We start from the raw sequence: 19,183 nt of genomic DNA on the forward strand, positions 1-19,183 counted from the left end.
TACCTAATCTTAATAACCTTTTAGTATATTATGGGTTAGAGAGTTGTGTGTGTGACATGCAATTGGTTAAGTGAAATAATTCAAGAAATAGTTGTAGTTAACTCTTCAGTCAGTGCACATATATACAGAATAGCCACTACATACATATATATGTACTACCCCTGTATTTTGCTTCTGTGCTGGAAGATCATTTCTCTTTTAAATAATTTTCTTTACTTAAATCAATAAAGATATTAATACCTTAATACCAAATATTATATCAATAACAAATATTACTCTGAAATGTTTAAACAGGTTTTGATACCTTGATATCTTTTCCAAGCTCTGTCTTTTGAGATGCTTTCATATCTGAGAGACAGAACTGATGGAAGCTCTCATGATCTCCGATAGACTTTTTCTCGGAAAGTTCTGGTTTTTAGCTACAAAGAGTAACATCTTCTAATCATGCCATTAATTATTCTAACATTTTGGGGGCTTAAAAAGGTATTTAAAAAAATCAGTGTTTGTTTCTGTTTATCTACAATATAGACTGCTGAATTTAAATTAAATGTTGAATTGCGTAGAACAGGAAAAATACGTTCTATGAATATTGCCTACATTTCTTTTTTAAAATCAGTGATGGAGGTGTACAGCCATTTAAACAAAGGGGAAATCATCAATATATGGAAACCTGAGAGTCTTAATTCTAGGGGGAAAAAAAGTACTTAAGTGGTTGGTGTCAGTGACAAAACTACATTTAGGTCACATTTTTGAAAACTCACTAAATACTCATGCCTGCACAAACAAAAAGCACTCCATTGCTAAACCTCTTCATTCCCCATTCCACAGAAGGAGTATTGGTATTGGCAATCATAATACAATTTTTAAAGCTCAAGAGAAGATCAGAGTCAGTCTTTCCACTCATTACTAGATTTCTCAGCAGGCCCCTTGTTACACTTTCATAATATTAGATGTAAACAGTTATAGCATGCTTGCTGGTAAGTTAGGGAATGCCTTCTCTGTTTTATTGATGGAGTGTTACCCCTAGGGCTCTGAGCGTAGATGCAATCATTGTTTGCAATCATTTCTTAGGTCTTCCGTTTTGCTTATAAGAACACACTACGTACTGTGCTTACTTAGGAGGTAAAATACATTCATGATTGTATGCTCCATGAGTGCTGAACTGCAGATCTTAGCAATGCCCACATTTGCTTTGCACTATTATATGCATTGTTGTAAGTGGGTGTGGGTACAGCCATAGAGTACTGAATTCTGTAGTTGCAGTGAACTTTGTTGTTCTTGTGCAAGACATGAGAGACTTGGAGATGGGGAAAAGTCAAGCATCAAATTCATTAATATATATATGAATTTATAATATAGCTCCTTGATTTCCATATTTTCATTTAATTTGATTGCTGTTCATGGTTTGAAACCTTTGGAATGCAAAACATTATGAGTGTAGTCTCTGGAAGTGCCTACATAAGCCATATATCAAAAGTCTGATATAATCATGGGTATGGAGAGTTTATTTTCATAGGTCCCCTGAAAAACAACTTGGCAAGGGTTATGAGAAAAATATTCTTGTTATACTACATTTCTGTAACAGAAGTGAAAAGCCAACATTTCTTATTTATTTATTTATTTATTTATTTATTTTCTAACATTATTATTTAATTTAGATATCATCAACTGACCTACCTTAATCTATGTCATTCTGAAAATATTACTGATGCTGGAATTGAAGCTTTGGGAAATATATCATCACTGATGTCCATTGATGTCTCTGCAATCAACATCTCAGATATGGTATATATATGTAGTAATTACATATATGTATACATATATTATGTATATAATTAAATAATAAACAATCTGTTTGCTATCTATTTAAGCTTTCAGAAAAAAATAAAATCCATTCATTTAATCTGTGTGGATAAGAAGCAGTGGAGTTGCAATATCATTAAAACATATTTTAGAATTGTGTAATACAATATTTGGCAATATATAGGCACTACCCAATAAAAGTTAATTCTCACACTGGACAGGTCTCAGATTTGAAAGAGAAACTGAAACTGATGAAAAGAGGAGATTGGGTGTCTCTGAAACTGAACTGTAAAAAATGTTAAGCAGATTTTTTATTTTTTTTTTTCTCCAAGATAATTAGGCCTGATGAAAAATGAAAAACTGGTATTTTCAAATATTGAATTTGTAAAAATTACATTTTCCTTTAAATAGATTTATGGTGAAAAACACTAGCTCTAACAGAGTCACAGAACTACACTGTGGTCCAGAAAATAATTGCTAGTGAAGGAATTACTAACAAGGTATCTTCAAACTGTCAAGTTGCTAAGACTCTGGAAAGCAACATAGCAAGTGCAGGAGCCAGGTTAAACATAACAGGCCTCCACATAAGATGTTCTTGGCAGGTCTTGCCTCATGGGTAGGGTTTAGAGCCAGTTCTGCTGTTACTTTTACTTTTAGGGCAGACTCTTCACTGAACACAGAAATCTAAGAGAAATGTCATGATGAAAACTGTTGCTATAAAGAATATTCACTCAACTGCTGTTCAAGAAGAATTCTGACCAAGAACCTTATTGCTTTGTTCTATCACAGAGTTTGTGCAAAAGTAATTAAAATACTTGTATTCTTTATGGAGACTTAAAAATAAAATAATAAAATAAAATAAAATAAAATAAAATAAAATAAAATAAAATAAAATAAAATAAAATAAAATAAAATAAAATATTAAGTCAAATAAAGAGGGATGGGAAATCCATGACAATTTAATTTAATGTTGTTATTTTAAATATCACAATATTATATCTCAATGAAATTTATGATTCCTAGAATTACAGTCCCACAGTGTTTCAACATAAATGTTTTCTTTCTCTTTGCTTGTCACAATTAGTCTTCTAACGTGCTGTATTGCTTCTTATTCTAATTTTCACATAGTACAACCCTTGTCCTTGGCACTAATCCAAGCTGTTCTGCTTACACTGCATTTTTAAGACATTCCGTTTCTTCCTTCCCACAAAACAGACAAACTCACTCGGAAATTGACCATTTATCATTCCTGTAATTTCTGATCTGAATGCTAGTACAAGCTAGGAAACTGGTATGGTTTTCACCATTCGCTTTCTTTAAGTGTATGACACTCATGTATTTTCTAATGTTATAACATATAAACATTTAAAACATTAAATCTTAAATAGATCTTGTAATCTTAAAACATGATTTGATGAAAAAAAGATCTTGCAATCTGCTTTGTAAAAAGCTACTATTTGTATGCTAATAAAGAGAATTGTAAGGTTCATATTCTTTCTTGTAGCCTGCACAGCAGATCTCTTGTTTTGGTGTCTAGGTTTGTGAAATGTGTAGAATATGCAGCATTGATCTGCATTACACAAGAGATGATTCCTTTTAGTTTTTCAGATGATGGCAAAATCATTCTGCCCATCTTCATAGAGCAGAATTTACTGTAATAAGGATGATATATACTTAGGGGGAGGATAGGGGAGAAAAAATACAGTAGTCAGATTTTCTGATAGATTTGTAACTGCCTCATTTAAGATCTTAATCAAAGTGGAGTTTATTTTCTTCTGTTGCTGTTGCCTTCCTCTTCTGTAGTTTCTCTGGTGCCAATAAGAGAAATGTCCCCGTTGAAGCCTGTCTTTCATTCAGGGAATTTTTTGCATTTGGAAGAAATATATTGACCCTTAGAAATGTACCTGACAAGAGAACTTGTTAGTACAGGAAAACACCGTAGACTCTTTGTAGACTCAAAGTAATGATAAAACATAGTGCTAATAATAAATATACTGATAATTTCTCTCATGTTCGTAGAAATTTACTATAGTTGTCCTGAAACTAAGTCAATAGAAAGACTGGAAAATGAATAAGAATAATCACTGCATGTATTCAGATTTCAGTATGGTGTAGGAAGTCATGCTCAGAGAGTAATGCATACAGAAACAAGATCCAGGCAAACTTCTAAACAGAACCTAGGATAGAGCAAGTAATTTCATCACATGCTTAAGTTTGTATGTATGCTTAAATGTCTTGCCAAGTCAAAGTCCATTCATTAATGAAAGCAAGTATCAACCTATGAAGAGTATGACACCTTCATGAATATGAAGGACTGGTGGCATCCCAAAGACTTTGCTCTCCTTTTCTCACTAGGGCTTTGATTCAATATAATATCATATAACATATAATCTATATTCATATAAAATATTAAACATTTAGTAAAATAAAACACAATTCCATTTAAAGTATTAATGTATTCACTGTTATTTTAGTGTGCTCTCTTCAAAGGAAAGAAAACACTTTAAAGAAAACCTTTATTTCTTTTACAAGGCTTAGTGTTCATTATGATGCTAGAAAGGAAGCATCTGATTTGCATCTTTTTCAGCTGTTTTTAGGGCCAGTTTCCTGAGCATTGCTGAGCAGTTCCTGAAGTATTGCCTTATCATAGCTACTCTTCTTTAAAAAAGTGAAACCCCATCTTGTTTACTTCTTGTTTTCTCTTGGCAGGATGTCAAAATTAGCATTATGTTTCTCATGTCCTCCTGATATGCAGGTAATAAACACTTCAAACAAGCATAAGCCATCATCCTTCCATATGGGTTTTCCCTTAAAGAATATCAGTAAAACAATAACATGTGAATACATATACAGTCTATATACAATTCTCAGTTCTATTCATCTTTTTACATTACTGAAATTATTTCTTTATTCAAAATTGATTTTTTTGTAATAACATATTTCTAAGTCTCAATAAACTTTTTTTTTTTTTTTTTTTTTTTTTAATAGTGGGAAGGACAGTTGTTCTGTTTTTGTCATTCTTGTACTAGAAATACTAGAAATGAGTTTCTTAGAGTTATGAACAAGTTAAAAGAGAAACTTAGCAAGTAAATGATTTGCAATCTTAGTTACAGATCAAAAAATAAATAAACTGACACCAAACAACACAATGACAATGCAAAAATGTATAGTTCCTTGGAAAAAAAATGCCTTTAAAGTCTTTGGGAATGCTTCTTTTTTCCATCTCTCATTGTTTTCCTTCACCTTTTGCTCTCCTAAACACCCTGGAATAGGGACCATAGGTTTCTCAGTTTCAAATTGTGTGTATTGTAAACATTTCCATTAATTCATAGATGATACAGTAATCACAAATCATTTTAGATATTGTAGATATTGAATTATTTATATTTACATTATTTACCATATATGCAAAGTGTTTATACTCCTATTACTGAGTTGGAAACACTGGCATTTAGGGCCCAAACCTAGTTGTCTTATAAAAGGAGTTCCAGTGACTCAGTGGAAATTCTTCCATGAATTAGAGAAGCAGTTTTAGTTATAAGATTTGTTCTCATGCTCTCCATATTTTTAATAAAATGTCTTAAACCTTCTCTGATGTTCTATATGATACAGCTCTGCAGCTTTGCTCCAAGTCTGAGAGTCTGAAAGTGTACAGCTGTGTAGCGTTCCTCCTCAATCTGACACAACCTGCTAATGCACACGGCCTGGACCACCCATCTACTTGGGACAAAAAACAAAACAAAACAAAAAAACCCAACACATTAAATTTAGAAGTATTGGGACATTTGAGGAAAATGGCTTAAGCCAAACAGGATTTAGACAGTCAGGAAAAGCCTATCAAGGAATAAAAAAGGAATTGTTAAAGGTGACTCCAGCGATATACATATGTATACCATCCAGCAACCAAACCAGCATATGCTCTGACAGGGAAACTTAGTATCAGTGGTAGGTTACATGCAGTGTAATAAGGAGAGAAAGAAAAATAGCCTGAAATATATTAAAAAAAAAATGGGTAAAACAATTTTAAAATAGAAAGAACTCTGGTACACTTCTAAAATCAAAGATTAAAAGGAAATATGAAGTGTCAGAAGGAGTTTTCTGTCACAGGTTCTTCCTCAATGGCTGTTATGCATGAAGTCTCTCTTGCAATGAACCTAAGGTGCCAGTCTCTCCTCTGACTGGTATGCCTGCAAGAATCGTGTGTGGCACCAAGTCAAGATATCAGTCACAAATTCTTTGTATGCTGCCTATGCAAAATTGTTCTTTAAAGTTGAGGGGAATATATAAACAATTAGTTCTGCTTTCTTTTCTTATGTGTTTGTACTAATGATTTTCAGATCCTGGCTGGTCCTGAAGGCCAGGCTGCAACATAAATATCTACTGATATTTTAATAAGAAGATTCTAAACAGATCATGGGGAAAAATCATTTCGGCTTTACACAGTTGTAGAAGGTTTTTTTGTTGTTTTTTTTTTTTTTTTTTTCCAGTGGGATTCTGGATTTATCATGTCTTGAATCTATAGCCTGTCTTTACATCTTGGTCTGTTAAAAAATTAGACCACTAGGACTGGGAAGAACCTTGCAAAGATTAAGAGAAAAAATATTACCAGGGCTGATATCTATAAGCAGCAATAGACTGAAAATGAATTAGCTGCATTTGATTTACAAAGGAAAGGAAGTGACAAAACACATCCCCAAGCAGGGAGAAGGACATGTTAACATATTCATGCAAGCTCCGGATTCAGATGTTAGCAGTCCGGTTTTCTTGGGGGAATAGAGAAAGAGGATTTGGCCTGAAGACTTAGGAACTTAATTCTGTGTAGAAATAGAAAACACTAGCACAGAGAGTCACTACAATCAGTGCCAGATGTGCTAACACCTTGACTCCCAACAAAAATTAGTAGGAATTAAAGGTACCCAGCAAAGCTGAAAACTGGGCTCAGTGCTTTTACAGGATATTTTGCTACAATGGAAGCCCTGTTGTCTGGACTTAGTGTCAGGAAACATATTTCATAAGTTTTGATTTGGTCTAGCCACAAGTGGGTTTAGATACAGAAATTAAGTTTTATGGAACATGTTATACACAGTCCTACAGGGAGATTTCTGCACTGCAATTAAAAAATATCTTTACGGTTCCGGTAAGCAGGTCTGACCCACCTTTATATTAGCTCAGCTATTGGAAATGATATACCTACATTTGTTTAAGAACTTACAAAATTTCCGGAAGGTGTTTGCTATCTGAAAGTGAACATTGTTCTACCACGTATATATTATTAGGGAAATGATACCGCAAGATATGGGTTACATTCTCATCTTCTACTAAGTGTATGATGCATGAAACTGGTAGACCGTGGCTACTGTGTGCAGAAATTTAAGCATTTTAGTGGATGACCTGAGTCATTTTAAAATCACTTACAAATGGAAGGTGGGAGTTACCTCTTAAGAAGAGCTGTCTTCCAGGATTGGAGTCACTTTGAGGTCAGTCTGTTTGATTTGGGGTATGAACAGGAAGAGACATCTGTGTATCTCTGGAACATAAAGACATAGATACTTTACAGATGCTGACCTTTAGGGTTACCAAGAGATGCGTGAATGGAAATCTCAGAAGCTGAAAATAATGTAGCACATGTTAGTAAGAGATGATACATTCATTGCAGTCTGCAGTTGAAAGGCATAGGGTTGCAGTTTGCAAATATAAATAATAAAGATTTTCTTGTTTTGTATGCCACAGCCTCAGATGACTTTTGTCTCTAGCAAGTGAAGACCCTCACCATCTGGTATGGTAGGTTCTTATTTTCTTATCTACAAAAACTGTGGTGAAATAATAATAAATGATCTGCAAATGTATGTAGGCCTCACATAATGAATTAACTGAAACAGAACAAAACTGTAAAGTTCAGTTGCATGAAAAAAGCAGCTGTTGTGGAAGAATAAAATACTTCTTTTAAAGTTGTTTTTTCTTTTTTTTTAAATGGAGACAGTAATAAAAATGCTATACAAGACATGCAAGACAAAGTCTTCCCTTTCACTATGGCAACTGAAAATTAATCCAAGATACATGGAAGATTTCTTTATGTTAAAGATGTTTTGGAAACCTTTAGAGTAGGTGTCATAGTCTGTGTGCTGTGTAGTGTCTGTTTTGCTAGTATGTTCCCAGGAATTCTGATGATACTATCATAGTTCTCGACATATCTTTTAAAAATGTCTGGAGAATTAGTATAGAAGATAAGTCTCAGAAATAGGTCAGTATCCCAGATGGGAATCCCTGATGTTGTTTATCAGGGAATACTACTGCATAAGACAGGAATTCTAACAAAAGTAGTGATAGTTGGCTACTTTATACATAAGTTAAAATAAAAACTAATAGTTAAATAATTCTTATAGATTAGGCTTCCTGCATTGAACTTGTTTGAAGAGGTTCGTTTTTGGAAATATCAAAGTTTCATAGTTTCTATGTGTGATTGACAGTTCCTAATGACATTCCTTGTATACTGTGTCTTTAGTCTTTGCCTTCTCAAATCTGGTGCTATTAATGAAACACCTTAAAGGAGACTTTGATTTTTATTGTAAAAATAATTTTATTGTGACACAGTGTCAGTATAGTCACATAAAATCATTATAGATTAGCTTTGAAGTAATAGCAGTGTCAGTTGTCAGGTAGGAAAAGAAAAAAAAAAAAAAAACAGTTATAATTTCATTACCAAGTACCATAAAGTTGTATCATTTTTAAGTAAAGAGAAATGGATGAAAAAACTATGTTATAAAGGTTGACCCTAACACTATGAGTCTCTTCTGTAAGGAATTCCTGTTCTGACATGAACACATTTGAGGATTAGGTAGACAATTATTTGTTTTCTTGAATGGGAGTATTTTGGTCAACAAAAAATTAAAATCTGTAGATTTTCATGAAGATGGTGTAAGTAATGGTCAGCATATAACTGTGTCTGCTGAGAAAAAAAATGCAAATTTATTTATTTTCATAAGCAGCTAGGATTGAAAATCTTTTTCATTGTTCCATTTTCTGTTTTTATTCAGCCTGTGAGGTTTCAGGAATTCTCAAAATTTGAACTCCAGCCGCACTCTCCCAGTATTATCATTACAGTGTCCACATCTGGATTCCAGACACTACTTAAATGTGCTTATTTTGTCAGTATGATATTTCCTCTCTGAGCAGTGCTGTTCACTACTTAATTGTAGATAATTTATTAACCACATGGAATGAAGTGATAACTTTGTTTTTCTTGAAGAAAAGTTTGTTTAATGATATAAAGCACACAACTACTCTGCTGTGAATATCAAGCCATATTTCACAAAATTAACATTTATTTCTCCTTCAAATTAAAGTTGAGGATAAGAACATGGTTCTGTTTCCTGATGTATGAGCATTAAAAATGCAAAGCATCGTCTGATCCTTTTGCATTCCTAAAATAGGAATATATCAAAGTTTTCACCTCCCTATTTTCCTGAATATTTTTTTTCTTCTAAAGTAGAATGTACCTATCAGTGTGACTCAAACATCTTAAGTATTGTCTTGTTGTACTCAGAAGTTGTAGTTATAGGCATAGCTTTAGTCATAAGACCTTCACTGATAAGAAAATCCTAAAGGCAGCAATTTTAAGATACTACTTTTCTCCAGTTTCTTTCTTTCTGAACAGGTTAAAAAATGTAAGTTTTTGCTTTTGCTATTGATTTTTTTCTACAAAGAATTCCTAACTCTTGTATGTACATCAAGAAAAAATAAGAGGGTAAACTACATGCATTCTGCAGAAGAGTAGGATGTACATAAGAGCATAGCATTTATAGGCTCTTATGGACAGAGGCGGATAAAATAAGTAATGCTATCCTGTTGGATTCTAATGGATGTAGAAAAGTCCTTTTAAGAGACACTTCAGAATCAGAGCTTAACTAGACAACAATTATAATTATTTATAGTTTGATTAAAAAAATATGCAACCAATAAGAAAGTTATTTTTAATATCTGAGAACAGTCATGTAATGAAGCATTTGGTGGAGGAAAGAAATCCAGGCTATATTTCCCACAAGGATTTCAGTGAGTGACTTTGGATTGCTCGTTTATATAATATCTCCAATCCTTGTTTTTCTTTGTAAAAAGTAGATAATGTTCTGTGAGAGTATTCTGCAGAGTTATTATTTGCATGTCTTAAAAGATGTTGTAATTCTTAGGTAGAAGGTTTAACAGACAAACCTTGGATATTTTAGACCATGTTAGGATACTAAATGTAATTACATATAATTGCATATATTGATTTTTAAGGTTACTCTTTCTCTGGATTTTTTTTTTTAGGGTTTGAGAGTCCTTGGCTGCCATGGAAAAATAAAGCAACTTTCTCTAGCAGAATGCAAAAATGTCAGTGATACTGGGATTCAGGTAAAACTTAACTTCTTTTCTTGGTATATCCTGGACTTTTCTCTATTTTGTTGATTTAACCATGTCCAAAACAGATAATATTTTACTCTTCATTCTTCATTCATTCTTCATTGCAGCGTTCTACACTTTCACTGTTAGAAATCATTTTCCCCTTCTTATTCCTTTCCATTTTTTTCATTTCTTCTGTAAATTACAATGAATCTCAAATTCTGCCCTCTGCATTGAATGAAATTGATTATACGGGAGCCTTTCTACTGAATTGTACTGTGCAAATTACAATCTAAATTGCTGGCACTATTCTTTCATCCTTGCTCTAAAAATTTTTCATGAATTTCTATTTAGAATATACTTTTCTCATTGCTAGTGGGAACTTTCAGGTATTACTGTTTTATTATTTTTTTGTTGCCATTTGTTGAATGCCATGTTTACTTGACTTAGTGTGACTAGCTCAATGAAATAGATACATTTCATTTAGCCTGTTATGTGTGGTTCTTCTTGTGCTGCCGATCCATTCCTACCCACAATTGTCTCTTAGTGACACAAATATATATCTTAATGTAACTCTAAAAGTATCTTTCTTACCAGCATAAATCCTTAAAAATAACATATATTTCAATAAGAAAAGCACACATCTCATCCAGATTGAAGAGATTTCTTAGCTATTTTATAGAAAAAAAAAACAACAACACTAATTACAACGTGTTATTAAAAAAAAAAAAAAAAAAAACACAACCACTTTTCCACTTTTAAAATGTCCTATGAAAACATCAACTGCATAATTTGATCATGTGTAATGATGAAACTAATCTACTTGAAATTAGACTACATGTATTTTCAGCTAGATATTTGAAATACTGACCTCTTGTTCTGAAGACCTCATACTCACAGCAGAATGTCTACTGAATCTCACTAAACTTCATTTTTTCCCCACTGTTTTTCTTTTGATTATTATATGTGTTGGTTTAGAAATTTAAATATTGGATGTTGACCATATAAAGCCAGATATAGTTCTTTTCTTTTTTTTTTTTTTAAAAAAAAGAAAAAAAAAAAAAAAAGATTAGGCTAAAATATAAATATGTATTGGTTACTATTTTGACCTTAACACTAGCCTATACGTTTAGACATTTTCCAGGGTCAATAATCTTTAAGAAGTAATCACACAGGAAATTAATTAATTTGTAAAAAGACAGCCTAAAAATTGAAGTTGTAGCAAAGGCAATTTTTTATGTCGACAAGTTTTGAACTTACACAGTAAAAAAGCTCTTTTGAATAATTAGCGATTTCATAGAAATATTAATACTAATACAGTATTTGAACTCAATTTACAATGCTGATAAATTATTTTGTATTTCTGATTTATGGACTTTCTTTTTTAATTAGTCAACAATGAGATTTGCCATCCAAATATTTATCTTCCTTATACTATCATCACAGCAGTAACTACATATGAAATTCTGATTTATTAGTATTCATTATCTTGTTTTGCAAAAATTGGCTATTCTGTGTTACTGGAATTCTTTTTATGGGTATGGATGATCAGATGTATGGAACACTTTCCATAAAAGGAGCAAATCGGTACGCAAGGAACCTGTGGTCTGGAAAGGGGGTGGCTGAGGGAATATGCTTGAGATCTGTACAATCGCAAGTGGCACGAAAAGGGTGAATAGGGGTCAACTTTTTGCTGTTTACTTCCGTACATTATCTAGGGGGAATGAAGTTTGAAGATTTAGATGAAGAAAAGGAGACGACTGTCTCCAAAATGTCTTGTTCCTTATCACAGGTTGTGTATATGCTTGAAGTTTATCTACATCCTTATGGAGGTTTGATAAATTCAATACAATTGCATTGATTTACTGTTTTGTGTTTCAGAACAATATAATAAGCATTAGTTGATAACTTTACAGTGGAAAAGAAGAACTATCAATTTTGTTGAGAAGAAGAGAGATCGTATTTGCATCCTGCTTTTTTTCTGTAACTGAGAATTGCTCCTAGCCACATGTAACAAATGTTTAAATCATGTTGTTTAGCAGCATCAATTATGTGCCCATAAACACTTTCAGATTGTCAGGCTGCAGGTACAGGCACCGCCATCATGTAATCCCAGTCTTTAGCCTCTACATTTTTTCCATTATAAAGCTCCAACATCCATCATTTTATAGCTATATATTATAAGAATGAGTCAGTTGTTGCTGCACCACAAGGGATGCATCTGGATTGAATCTTCTTACCCAACGTGTATGTCAGACCATTAGAATTTGCTTCTTTAGGAATAATTCTGACTGGCCTTTCATGAGTGTAAAGTTCCATGGTTTTGTTCCCACAAAACAATGACCAAGTATGTACATCTTGTGTATCTCACTGAAAGTTGGTGCAGAGCCAGCTCCTGCTCCTTTCAGAGGAGAATATTCACTTATGCTTATCCCTGAGAAGCTATTTCAGTAAGTGTCTCAGTACATAAAGTAAAAAAAGATGTGAAAAAGAAGTGTTTACACTTTCTGCAACTGCAATATGAATATGAACTTTCTGATGAAGAAAGAATCAGAAGTGAGTACACGAAGATGTAGGACAAAGCATGTGGTCGTGGATCTAGGGCAGGCAGGAAGAAGAAAAGATAAGGAAGTAACTAATAAGAAAGTAAAACGGTAAGTCCGTCTTTAAAGGTGAAATCAAAGGATATGAGTTTATGGAAAAATCTGTAGAAAGTTGCCCCATTTTATGCTGTACATCTTAGTTATTCTTTGATTATATAAAGAATATTGAAATTATATGAGAAGAAAATGCATATTAAGAGGTCTTTAATACTGTTAAGGTAAAATGCAGAAAGTTGTAAAATGGCAAAAAAAAACTTGATCTTAGAGTGTTAATTCATTTACTTGTTTGTGGGTATTATAGCAGTATGTAAACGATTATGTGATCATATATTTTGTAAATAGGATCTCATTCATAGCTCAGACAATGCTCACTTTATGAGCAGCATTTTCATATTTCATATTTTCATTGATGCTTGTGTGCCTTCAGGTCTTATTTAAGCAGAATTAAAATTGTGAAAATAAGTTAGAAAATCATATTTCCTTCTTATACTATTCACTTATTTGTTGTGTCCTTAATGTTTTGCAAAAATTTCGTATCTTCACCAGCTTTTTTGGAGATCTTGGGTATTTTCATCATAGGCATAGAGACAGGGATCCAGAGTTGAAGAAAGCAAACAAAGCAACATTTCCTTTGTGAAATATAACTTAAAGTCTACTCCCACGTTATTTGCAAATAGCACTTAAGAGCAAATTCAGAACCTAACTTTGAAGGATATTTTAGATATGTATGTAGACTAACTATGCCAGTAAAAACAAGATAAACATATCTCCCAGGCATTGAAATCTTGGCTTCAGCTTGGGCTGCGTACCCTAGCTGAGAATGTAGTGATTAAGTCATCATGTCTAAGGCTAATTCTGAAGGTATTTTGATTTCTCTTACACACAGAAAAAAAAAATACACACACACACACACACATAAAACAAACTAACAAACAAAAAAAAAAACAGACAGCAACATACACATTTAAAAAAAAAAAAAACAGTTTTGGGGTTTAGAATATTCCTGTATTGCTGTTAATCTCTGTAAAGCGAGGATTGAAATAGAAAAGGTACAAAGCCAATTTTTATGAATTCTGAATTGTTCATTCTAACCGGTCCTACATTAAAACATTCACATTCAAATATTTTGTGATATAAAACAAGAACATAAAGTCCAAGAAGCACTACCTTGGTACAGCTATATTGGTAGAAAAAAAAAAAATCTAATAAAACAAAAACAAAACAGCTTGAGTTATGATAAAAATGAAATGTCTAAAATGTTGGCCTGTAAAACAAATTTCAGACTTTGATTCTAGTTTCTTTACATCTGTTAACATAAGACTTATGAAAATCACATACAGTCACAAACTTTTGATCATCAAAAAGTTAATATTTAGAAGTGATCAACTATATTTTAGTGCCTGAATTCCTGCTTAATGTAAAGAAAAAGTGGCCATAGTCTGGTTACTACAGACTCTTTTTCACAATGAAAAATCAGCAAGTGTATTTATGTATCTCTGCATGTACATGTGGCATTTATCCATGTAGTCCTTAGTCTGTTTACCTCAGGAATGATTCTAGAAAGGTTTTGAAAAGCTTCAAGCAGTCAGGTTTTTTTTATTCAATCTGCAATATAAATATTTCCTTCTTTCTCCTTTAGAGATTTTACTTGTGGAGGTAGAATTTTCATTCCAATATATTCCAAATTATGTCAGCTTTAGGCCAAGATCAGAAAAATGTGGAAGACCAGTTCAGTGACAAATATAATTTATCTTACCATGGTTTTAGGCTGGAAATGATAAAAGAGAAGAGATTCTCAATGAAGCCAATGCCACAAAGTGTTCTGGTATACTCATATCATGGCACCATTAAGTGAAGACGTACTGGTTTGGGTTATTTTATTCTTGAGTTCACAAATCTGCAGTTCCTTAAAGCAAAAGTTTCCACATTGAGCTGTAGTAGAAGTATGGAGCAGAATTTTATTCTAATGAACAGACTGTATAATATATCAGCCTCAGCAATGGAAAATAGCCTCTTAATGCAGCTCTTCTTTTTCCAGTGGAATTCACAGCCTACAGCTGAGTGACTTCACTGCTAATGAAGGGTACATAGAACAACTGAAGAGCCTGAAATGGATAAAAGGATTGACATAAATGTATTGTAAATTGAGAAAAATAGAATAGGCATGTTAACAAAGAATGACAGCTCTGTTTGTTGCCTTTTCAGGAGTTCTGCAAGGGCCCTCAGCTGACAGATGAAGCTGTGAAATATTTGGCATTTTACTGTCACAGGCTAGCATCTGTCAGCATAGCTTGTTGTCCAAAGGTATGTGTGTCCACAGGTAAGAACTGGGACAGTAACTTTGGCATCGCTATTGCAAAGAATTACATTTTATTTCATTTAAAAATTTGACCTGCTGGAATCTGTGTCTTGTCACAGTTCTACAATGCACTCATCTAACTTTAAAATCAGAGCCTAAGTTCATCTGACTAAAGTTCTGAGACTCGGTTCTTTAGAGTATTTGGCATTCTTCTAATGGTTGCAGTTAGGAGATAAAGGTGCCTATACTGGATCAGGTAAAAGCCTGTCCCTCCAGAAGCTCGTGTCACAGGGAGGGTGAAGAGAGAAAGGCTTTTAGTGCTGCTTCCCACAGATATTCTCAGCTTCTGCTGTTTTGGGTGATTCCAAAAGATGGTGTCTTTGTTTTAGTACCACTTAGTGTTTTCATGCTTTGTTGTTGTTTCTGAACCCAGGTAAAGCCAGCCCCATTAGACTCTGCCTAGCTCAACTCTCAGCCAAACCTCTTAATATAATGCATAAGAAAAGCTAGATGCCTAAGAAATACATTTTCAAAAACTGGCATAAGTGCAAGCTCTGTAACCAGAGATGAAACAGTGCTCATAGCAGCAGAAACTGTTCATAGCAGCAACCAGTCCGGAGAAACTTGCTGCTGAACCACAGTTACATGCCTCATGAACATGCTGTATGCCCTCTCCAGGATGTAGGCCAAGAAAGTTGCTCTGGGTCTCTCAATAGTTGCTCTGGGTCTCTCAAAGTATCATGTAATGTTAATTCCCTTCTTAAGAAGGGAATCACACAACTGGATCATATTTTGTTATTCCTTCAAACAGGAACAAGAATTAAACTCAGTGACCTAGTAATCCCCTTCCAACACTTTGTTTCTAAGTAGTATCGTTTTCTTTAAAAGGTTAAAATCCAATCTGTTAACTACCATATTCAGAAAAGAACATCCAAACTTTTTAAAATAAACCTACACAGAAGATTACAAGTTTTTTTTTTTTTATTATTATTATTTTATTTTATTTATTTTTGACTTGAATCCAGCTTGCAACCCCATAAAATGAGCTGGGTACACCTGTGTTAAAACTAATGGGTGATTCAAATCCTTTGGCAAACTCTAGTATAAACTGAGGGGATCCAGCTGCTACATAAGAAAATATTTTCCACTGAGAGACTGTTTAAAAATGTTCAGGAGATTAAACTAAGAATGAACCTTTTCCAAAGGGTATATGTTAATGCTTCTGACAGTCATGTTGTGCAGTATCAGCTATATATACATATATATAACAACAGTACAAAAACAACTGGATTAAAAAAAAAAAAAAAACAAAACTTAGCAAGAGAACATGGAAAACACAATGAGGAAACGCATGTCTGATAAGAGTGTTTGGGCATGTGCTGTGCAGGTTACTATAACATTAGAATAGCTTATCACTTTAATCGTATCTACAGGGGCAAATTAATTTTCATCGAATAAACCCCACTGGCTTCAGTGAAAGTGCAGTGAGCCTCCTTGTCATGCTTCTGTCCACCTAGGACAGGGACAAGTCATTCAGCAAATGCTGAAAATATTCAGCGGGGCAATTCTCAGTCTTATGCAAGGAATAAGCCTGTTTCAAGAGTAATCAGGTTCAAAAAATGAAGTTGCTGTGGGAAACATTTCCTCTCCATGAAAAAATACAGCAAGAATTGAAAATAAATCAATAAATCTCTGGTTCGATGATCCAGGTATTTAAATAGCAAAGATCTGAAGACACTGTTCAATGGACGGTGAATTCTGGAATTCAGTCCTGTGGAGGGATTAGACTTAAGTGTGTGATGAATGTAGATTTCTCTTAAATGCATTGATACTGAATACTGATTTCGGTCAGCAAATTTTGTTTATTTCATTAGGAATATTAGGATGTTCATCTTTTGATAAATTTATTAGACTATTTCGGATCTTAACATAGCTAAATAGGATTTTTTTTTGTCCCACAAACCAAGGTCCCAGCTTTGTCATGCCTCCTTGTTCATTTTAGATTCTCAGTGACTGGCTGTTCAGTGCAAGTGAAACCCACTTCTCCCTCCACCATTCCACTCCACTGGAGTCAGAAACATGCTGATTTTAATCAAGTATCTTTTAAATATCTCTAGCAGGTCCCCGCTTGACTTTTGATCCTCACTGAACAAGGCTATTAAACTGTGTTAGTTTATTCCTGACTGTTCCCACAAAGGTCAGTGGAGCTTTTAAATAACTTGCCTGAGTGCTTTTGCACTTTGAAGACTCAGTGTCTCACATGTTTCTCAAATAAGTCTTCTAGCATTAATGGCTACGAATATAATTTTAGAAAAATGCAAGTGTGAGATGAAACTAAGCAGCTCTACTTCAGAGCTAAACAAACACAACTAAATGTTAGTAAGTGTTTGCTGTGAGACTCATTTGTAACAGGGAACCGAGATACAAAATTGGTATAACTAAACTCTAAGCGCATCCTAATAGTTCAGTGAGAACAATGCAATACCTGGAAAGGTTAAAGGCCTTTGCATGTGCCAAGTGCAAAATCATGCTGTTGGGAATGTTAAACTACTCTGACTAGGTGAAAAGCATCCCGTAGGACTTTAGACTGTGCTGAAAACACGTTTAACTGATATCTAATATGCTCCTGATATTTAAGTGACAGTTCCTGTAGAGCTTTTAGCAGAGATTCAGAATTCTGCTGCGCCAGAAACTTTATTTCCACAGGGTTATTTTAAAACATCATTTTCTCACAAATCAGACACAACCAAACACAAATCGTGTGCTATGTTGTTTTTTCTTCCAGCTGTCCCATAATCTTCTAACTTCTGTGTGCATTGTTGTTTCATTTACAGATGACTGAGACCTGTATCCAATACTTGGCCACAGCTTGCCTTTATCTCCATTTCTTGGATGTCTCCAGTTGCATTAATCTTACAAAGCACTGAAATGTCGTTGGAAAGGGCGAAAGCAACTCCAGATTCTCAAGATGTTGTACTGTAGAAATATTACCAAGTAAGAGAATATTTCCTAATCTTAATTTAGGTTTAAACCCAAAAACATAAGGTCTTTCTTCATTGACATCTTCTTGCTCCTTTCATCTTCATCTTGCTCCTTTAACTGGGGGTGTGGGAGGTTGGGGACTATCCACATTGCTGCCTTAGGATTTGTATGGCTCCATGTAGATATCTATATACTCTAGTGTCAGCCAGAAGTGAAGAGAAATAGGGACACCATCTGTCTTTATGGCACAAAAGGTACTGCTAGGGAAGGTTATACAGACACAGGGTATCAACTCAAAGAAACATGGAATCTGAGGGAGAAAACCAGGCTGGGCCTAATATGCTCAGCCATCATGCTGAGTACTTAAGCTCACTCAGTTTGTGGGAGCCTGTGGGAGTATATTTCCCAACAACTGAATGTCAGTATAGGGCAGAAGTAGATTTGAGCATTGTTGTGGACATGTGTTCAAAATATAGCATGGAAACAGCGAATGAGTCAAGGTATCATAAACACAGTTTCATGAAGTATAAGTGAAACATTCTACAGTTGGAAAAAACAGGTCATTTACCACAAAACAGTCCAATTTCTCCACTGTTGTAAATGGTCCTGTACTCTTGTTTCCTCATGGAGTCCATTTTGGTCAGTTTTCAATTTGAGTTTTCAGCTCTGTGTCTCCAAGATGTGGATCAATCACCCTTCCATTGTGTTTAAGAGCATAACAGAGCGGTCACCTTACACCTAGCTGCACAGTGGCCAGACACTCCAATGGTACTGAAACTGTTTGGAAAAGAGCTAAAGTTTAAGGAGGATTGATAATTCTGAGTATAAAACTCAATCAAGCTTTAATACTTCAATAAGAGTAAGAAATATGTACATTAGATTATATAGTGAGGGTATCCACACCAGGAGAATGCTAACCCTACTCTTACAGTGCTTACAAGACCACTGTAGAGTGAGCACTCCTTGCTAAATCATTCCAGGGTTTAATAGTCACTTCAGAGACTACAAAACTCATGCAGATGCTTAGCAACTTAAAAGATATTTTATGTGCTTCATGCTTTCCAAACCCTCCTTGGTTTATTTCCCTCTGCCTCACCACAGACAATTCTGCTCTCATTAC

General features: G+C 34.0%; 1 protein-coding gene across 1 annotated transcript in view; it reads left to right on the forward strand.

Annotated features, from left to right (window-relative positions):
• The window catches only part of FBXL13 (F-box and leucine rich repeat protein 13), a gene marked incomplete at both ends in the record, with an annotated part of 37,833 nt that overhangs the window by 13,079 nt on the left and 5,571 nt on the right, over positions 1-19,183 (forward strand). The window contains 5 exon segments of the mRNA XM_082752239.1: positions 1,659-1,785; positions 10,108-10,191; positions 14,988-15,086; positions 17,916-18,000; positions 18,003-18,075. Of these exon segments, the coding sequence (XP_082608365.1) occupies positions 1,659-1,785; positions 10,108-10,191; positions 14,988-15,086; positions 17,916-18,000; positions 18,003-18,075 (468 nt within the window).

Source organism: Aythya marila (assembly GCF_965140915.1).
Source record: "Aythya marila genome assembly, chromosome: 1".
In the NCBI taxonomy this organism is placed as follows: Eukaryota; Metazoa; Chordata; class Aves; order Anseriformes; family Anatidae; genus Aythya; species Aythya marila.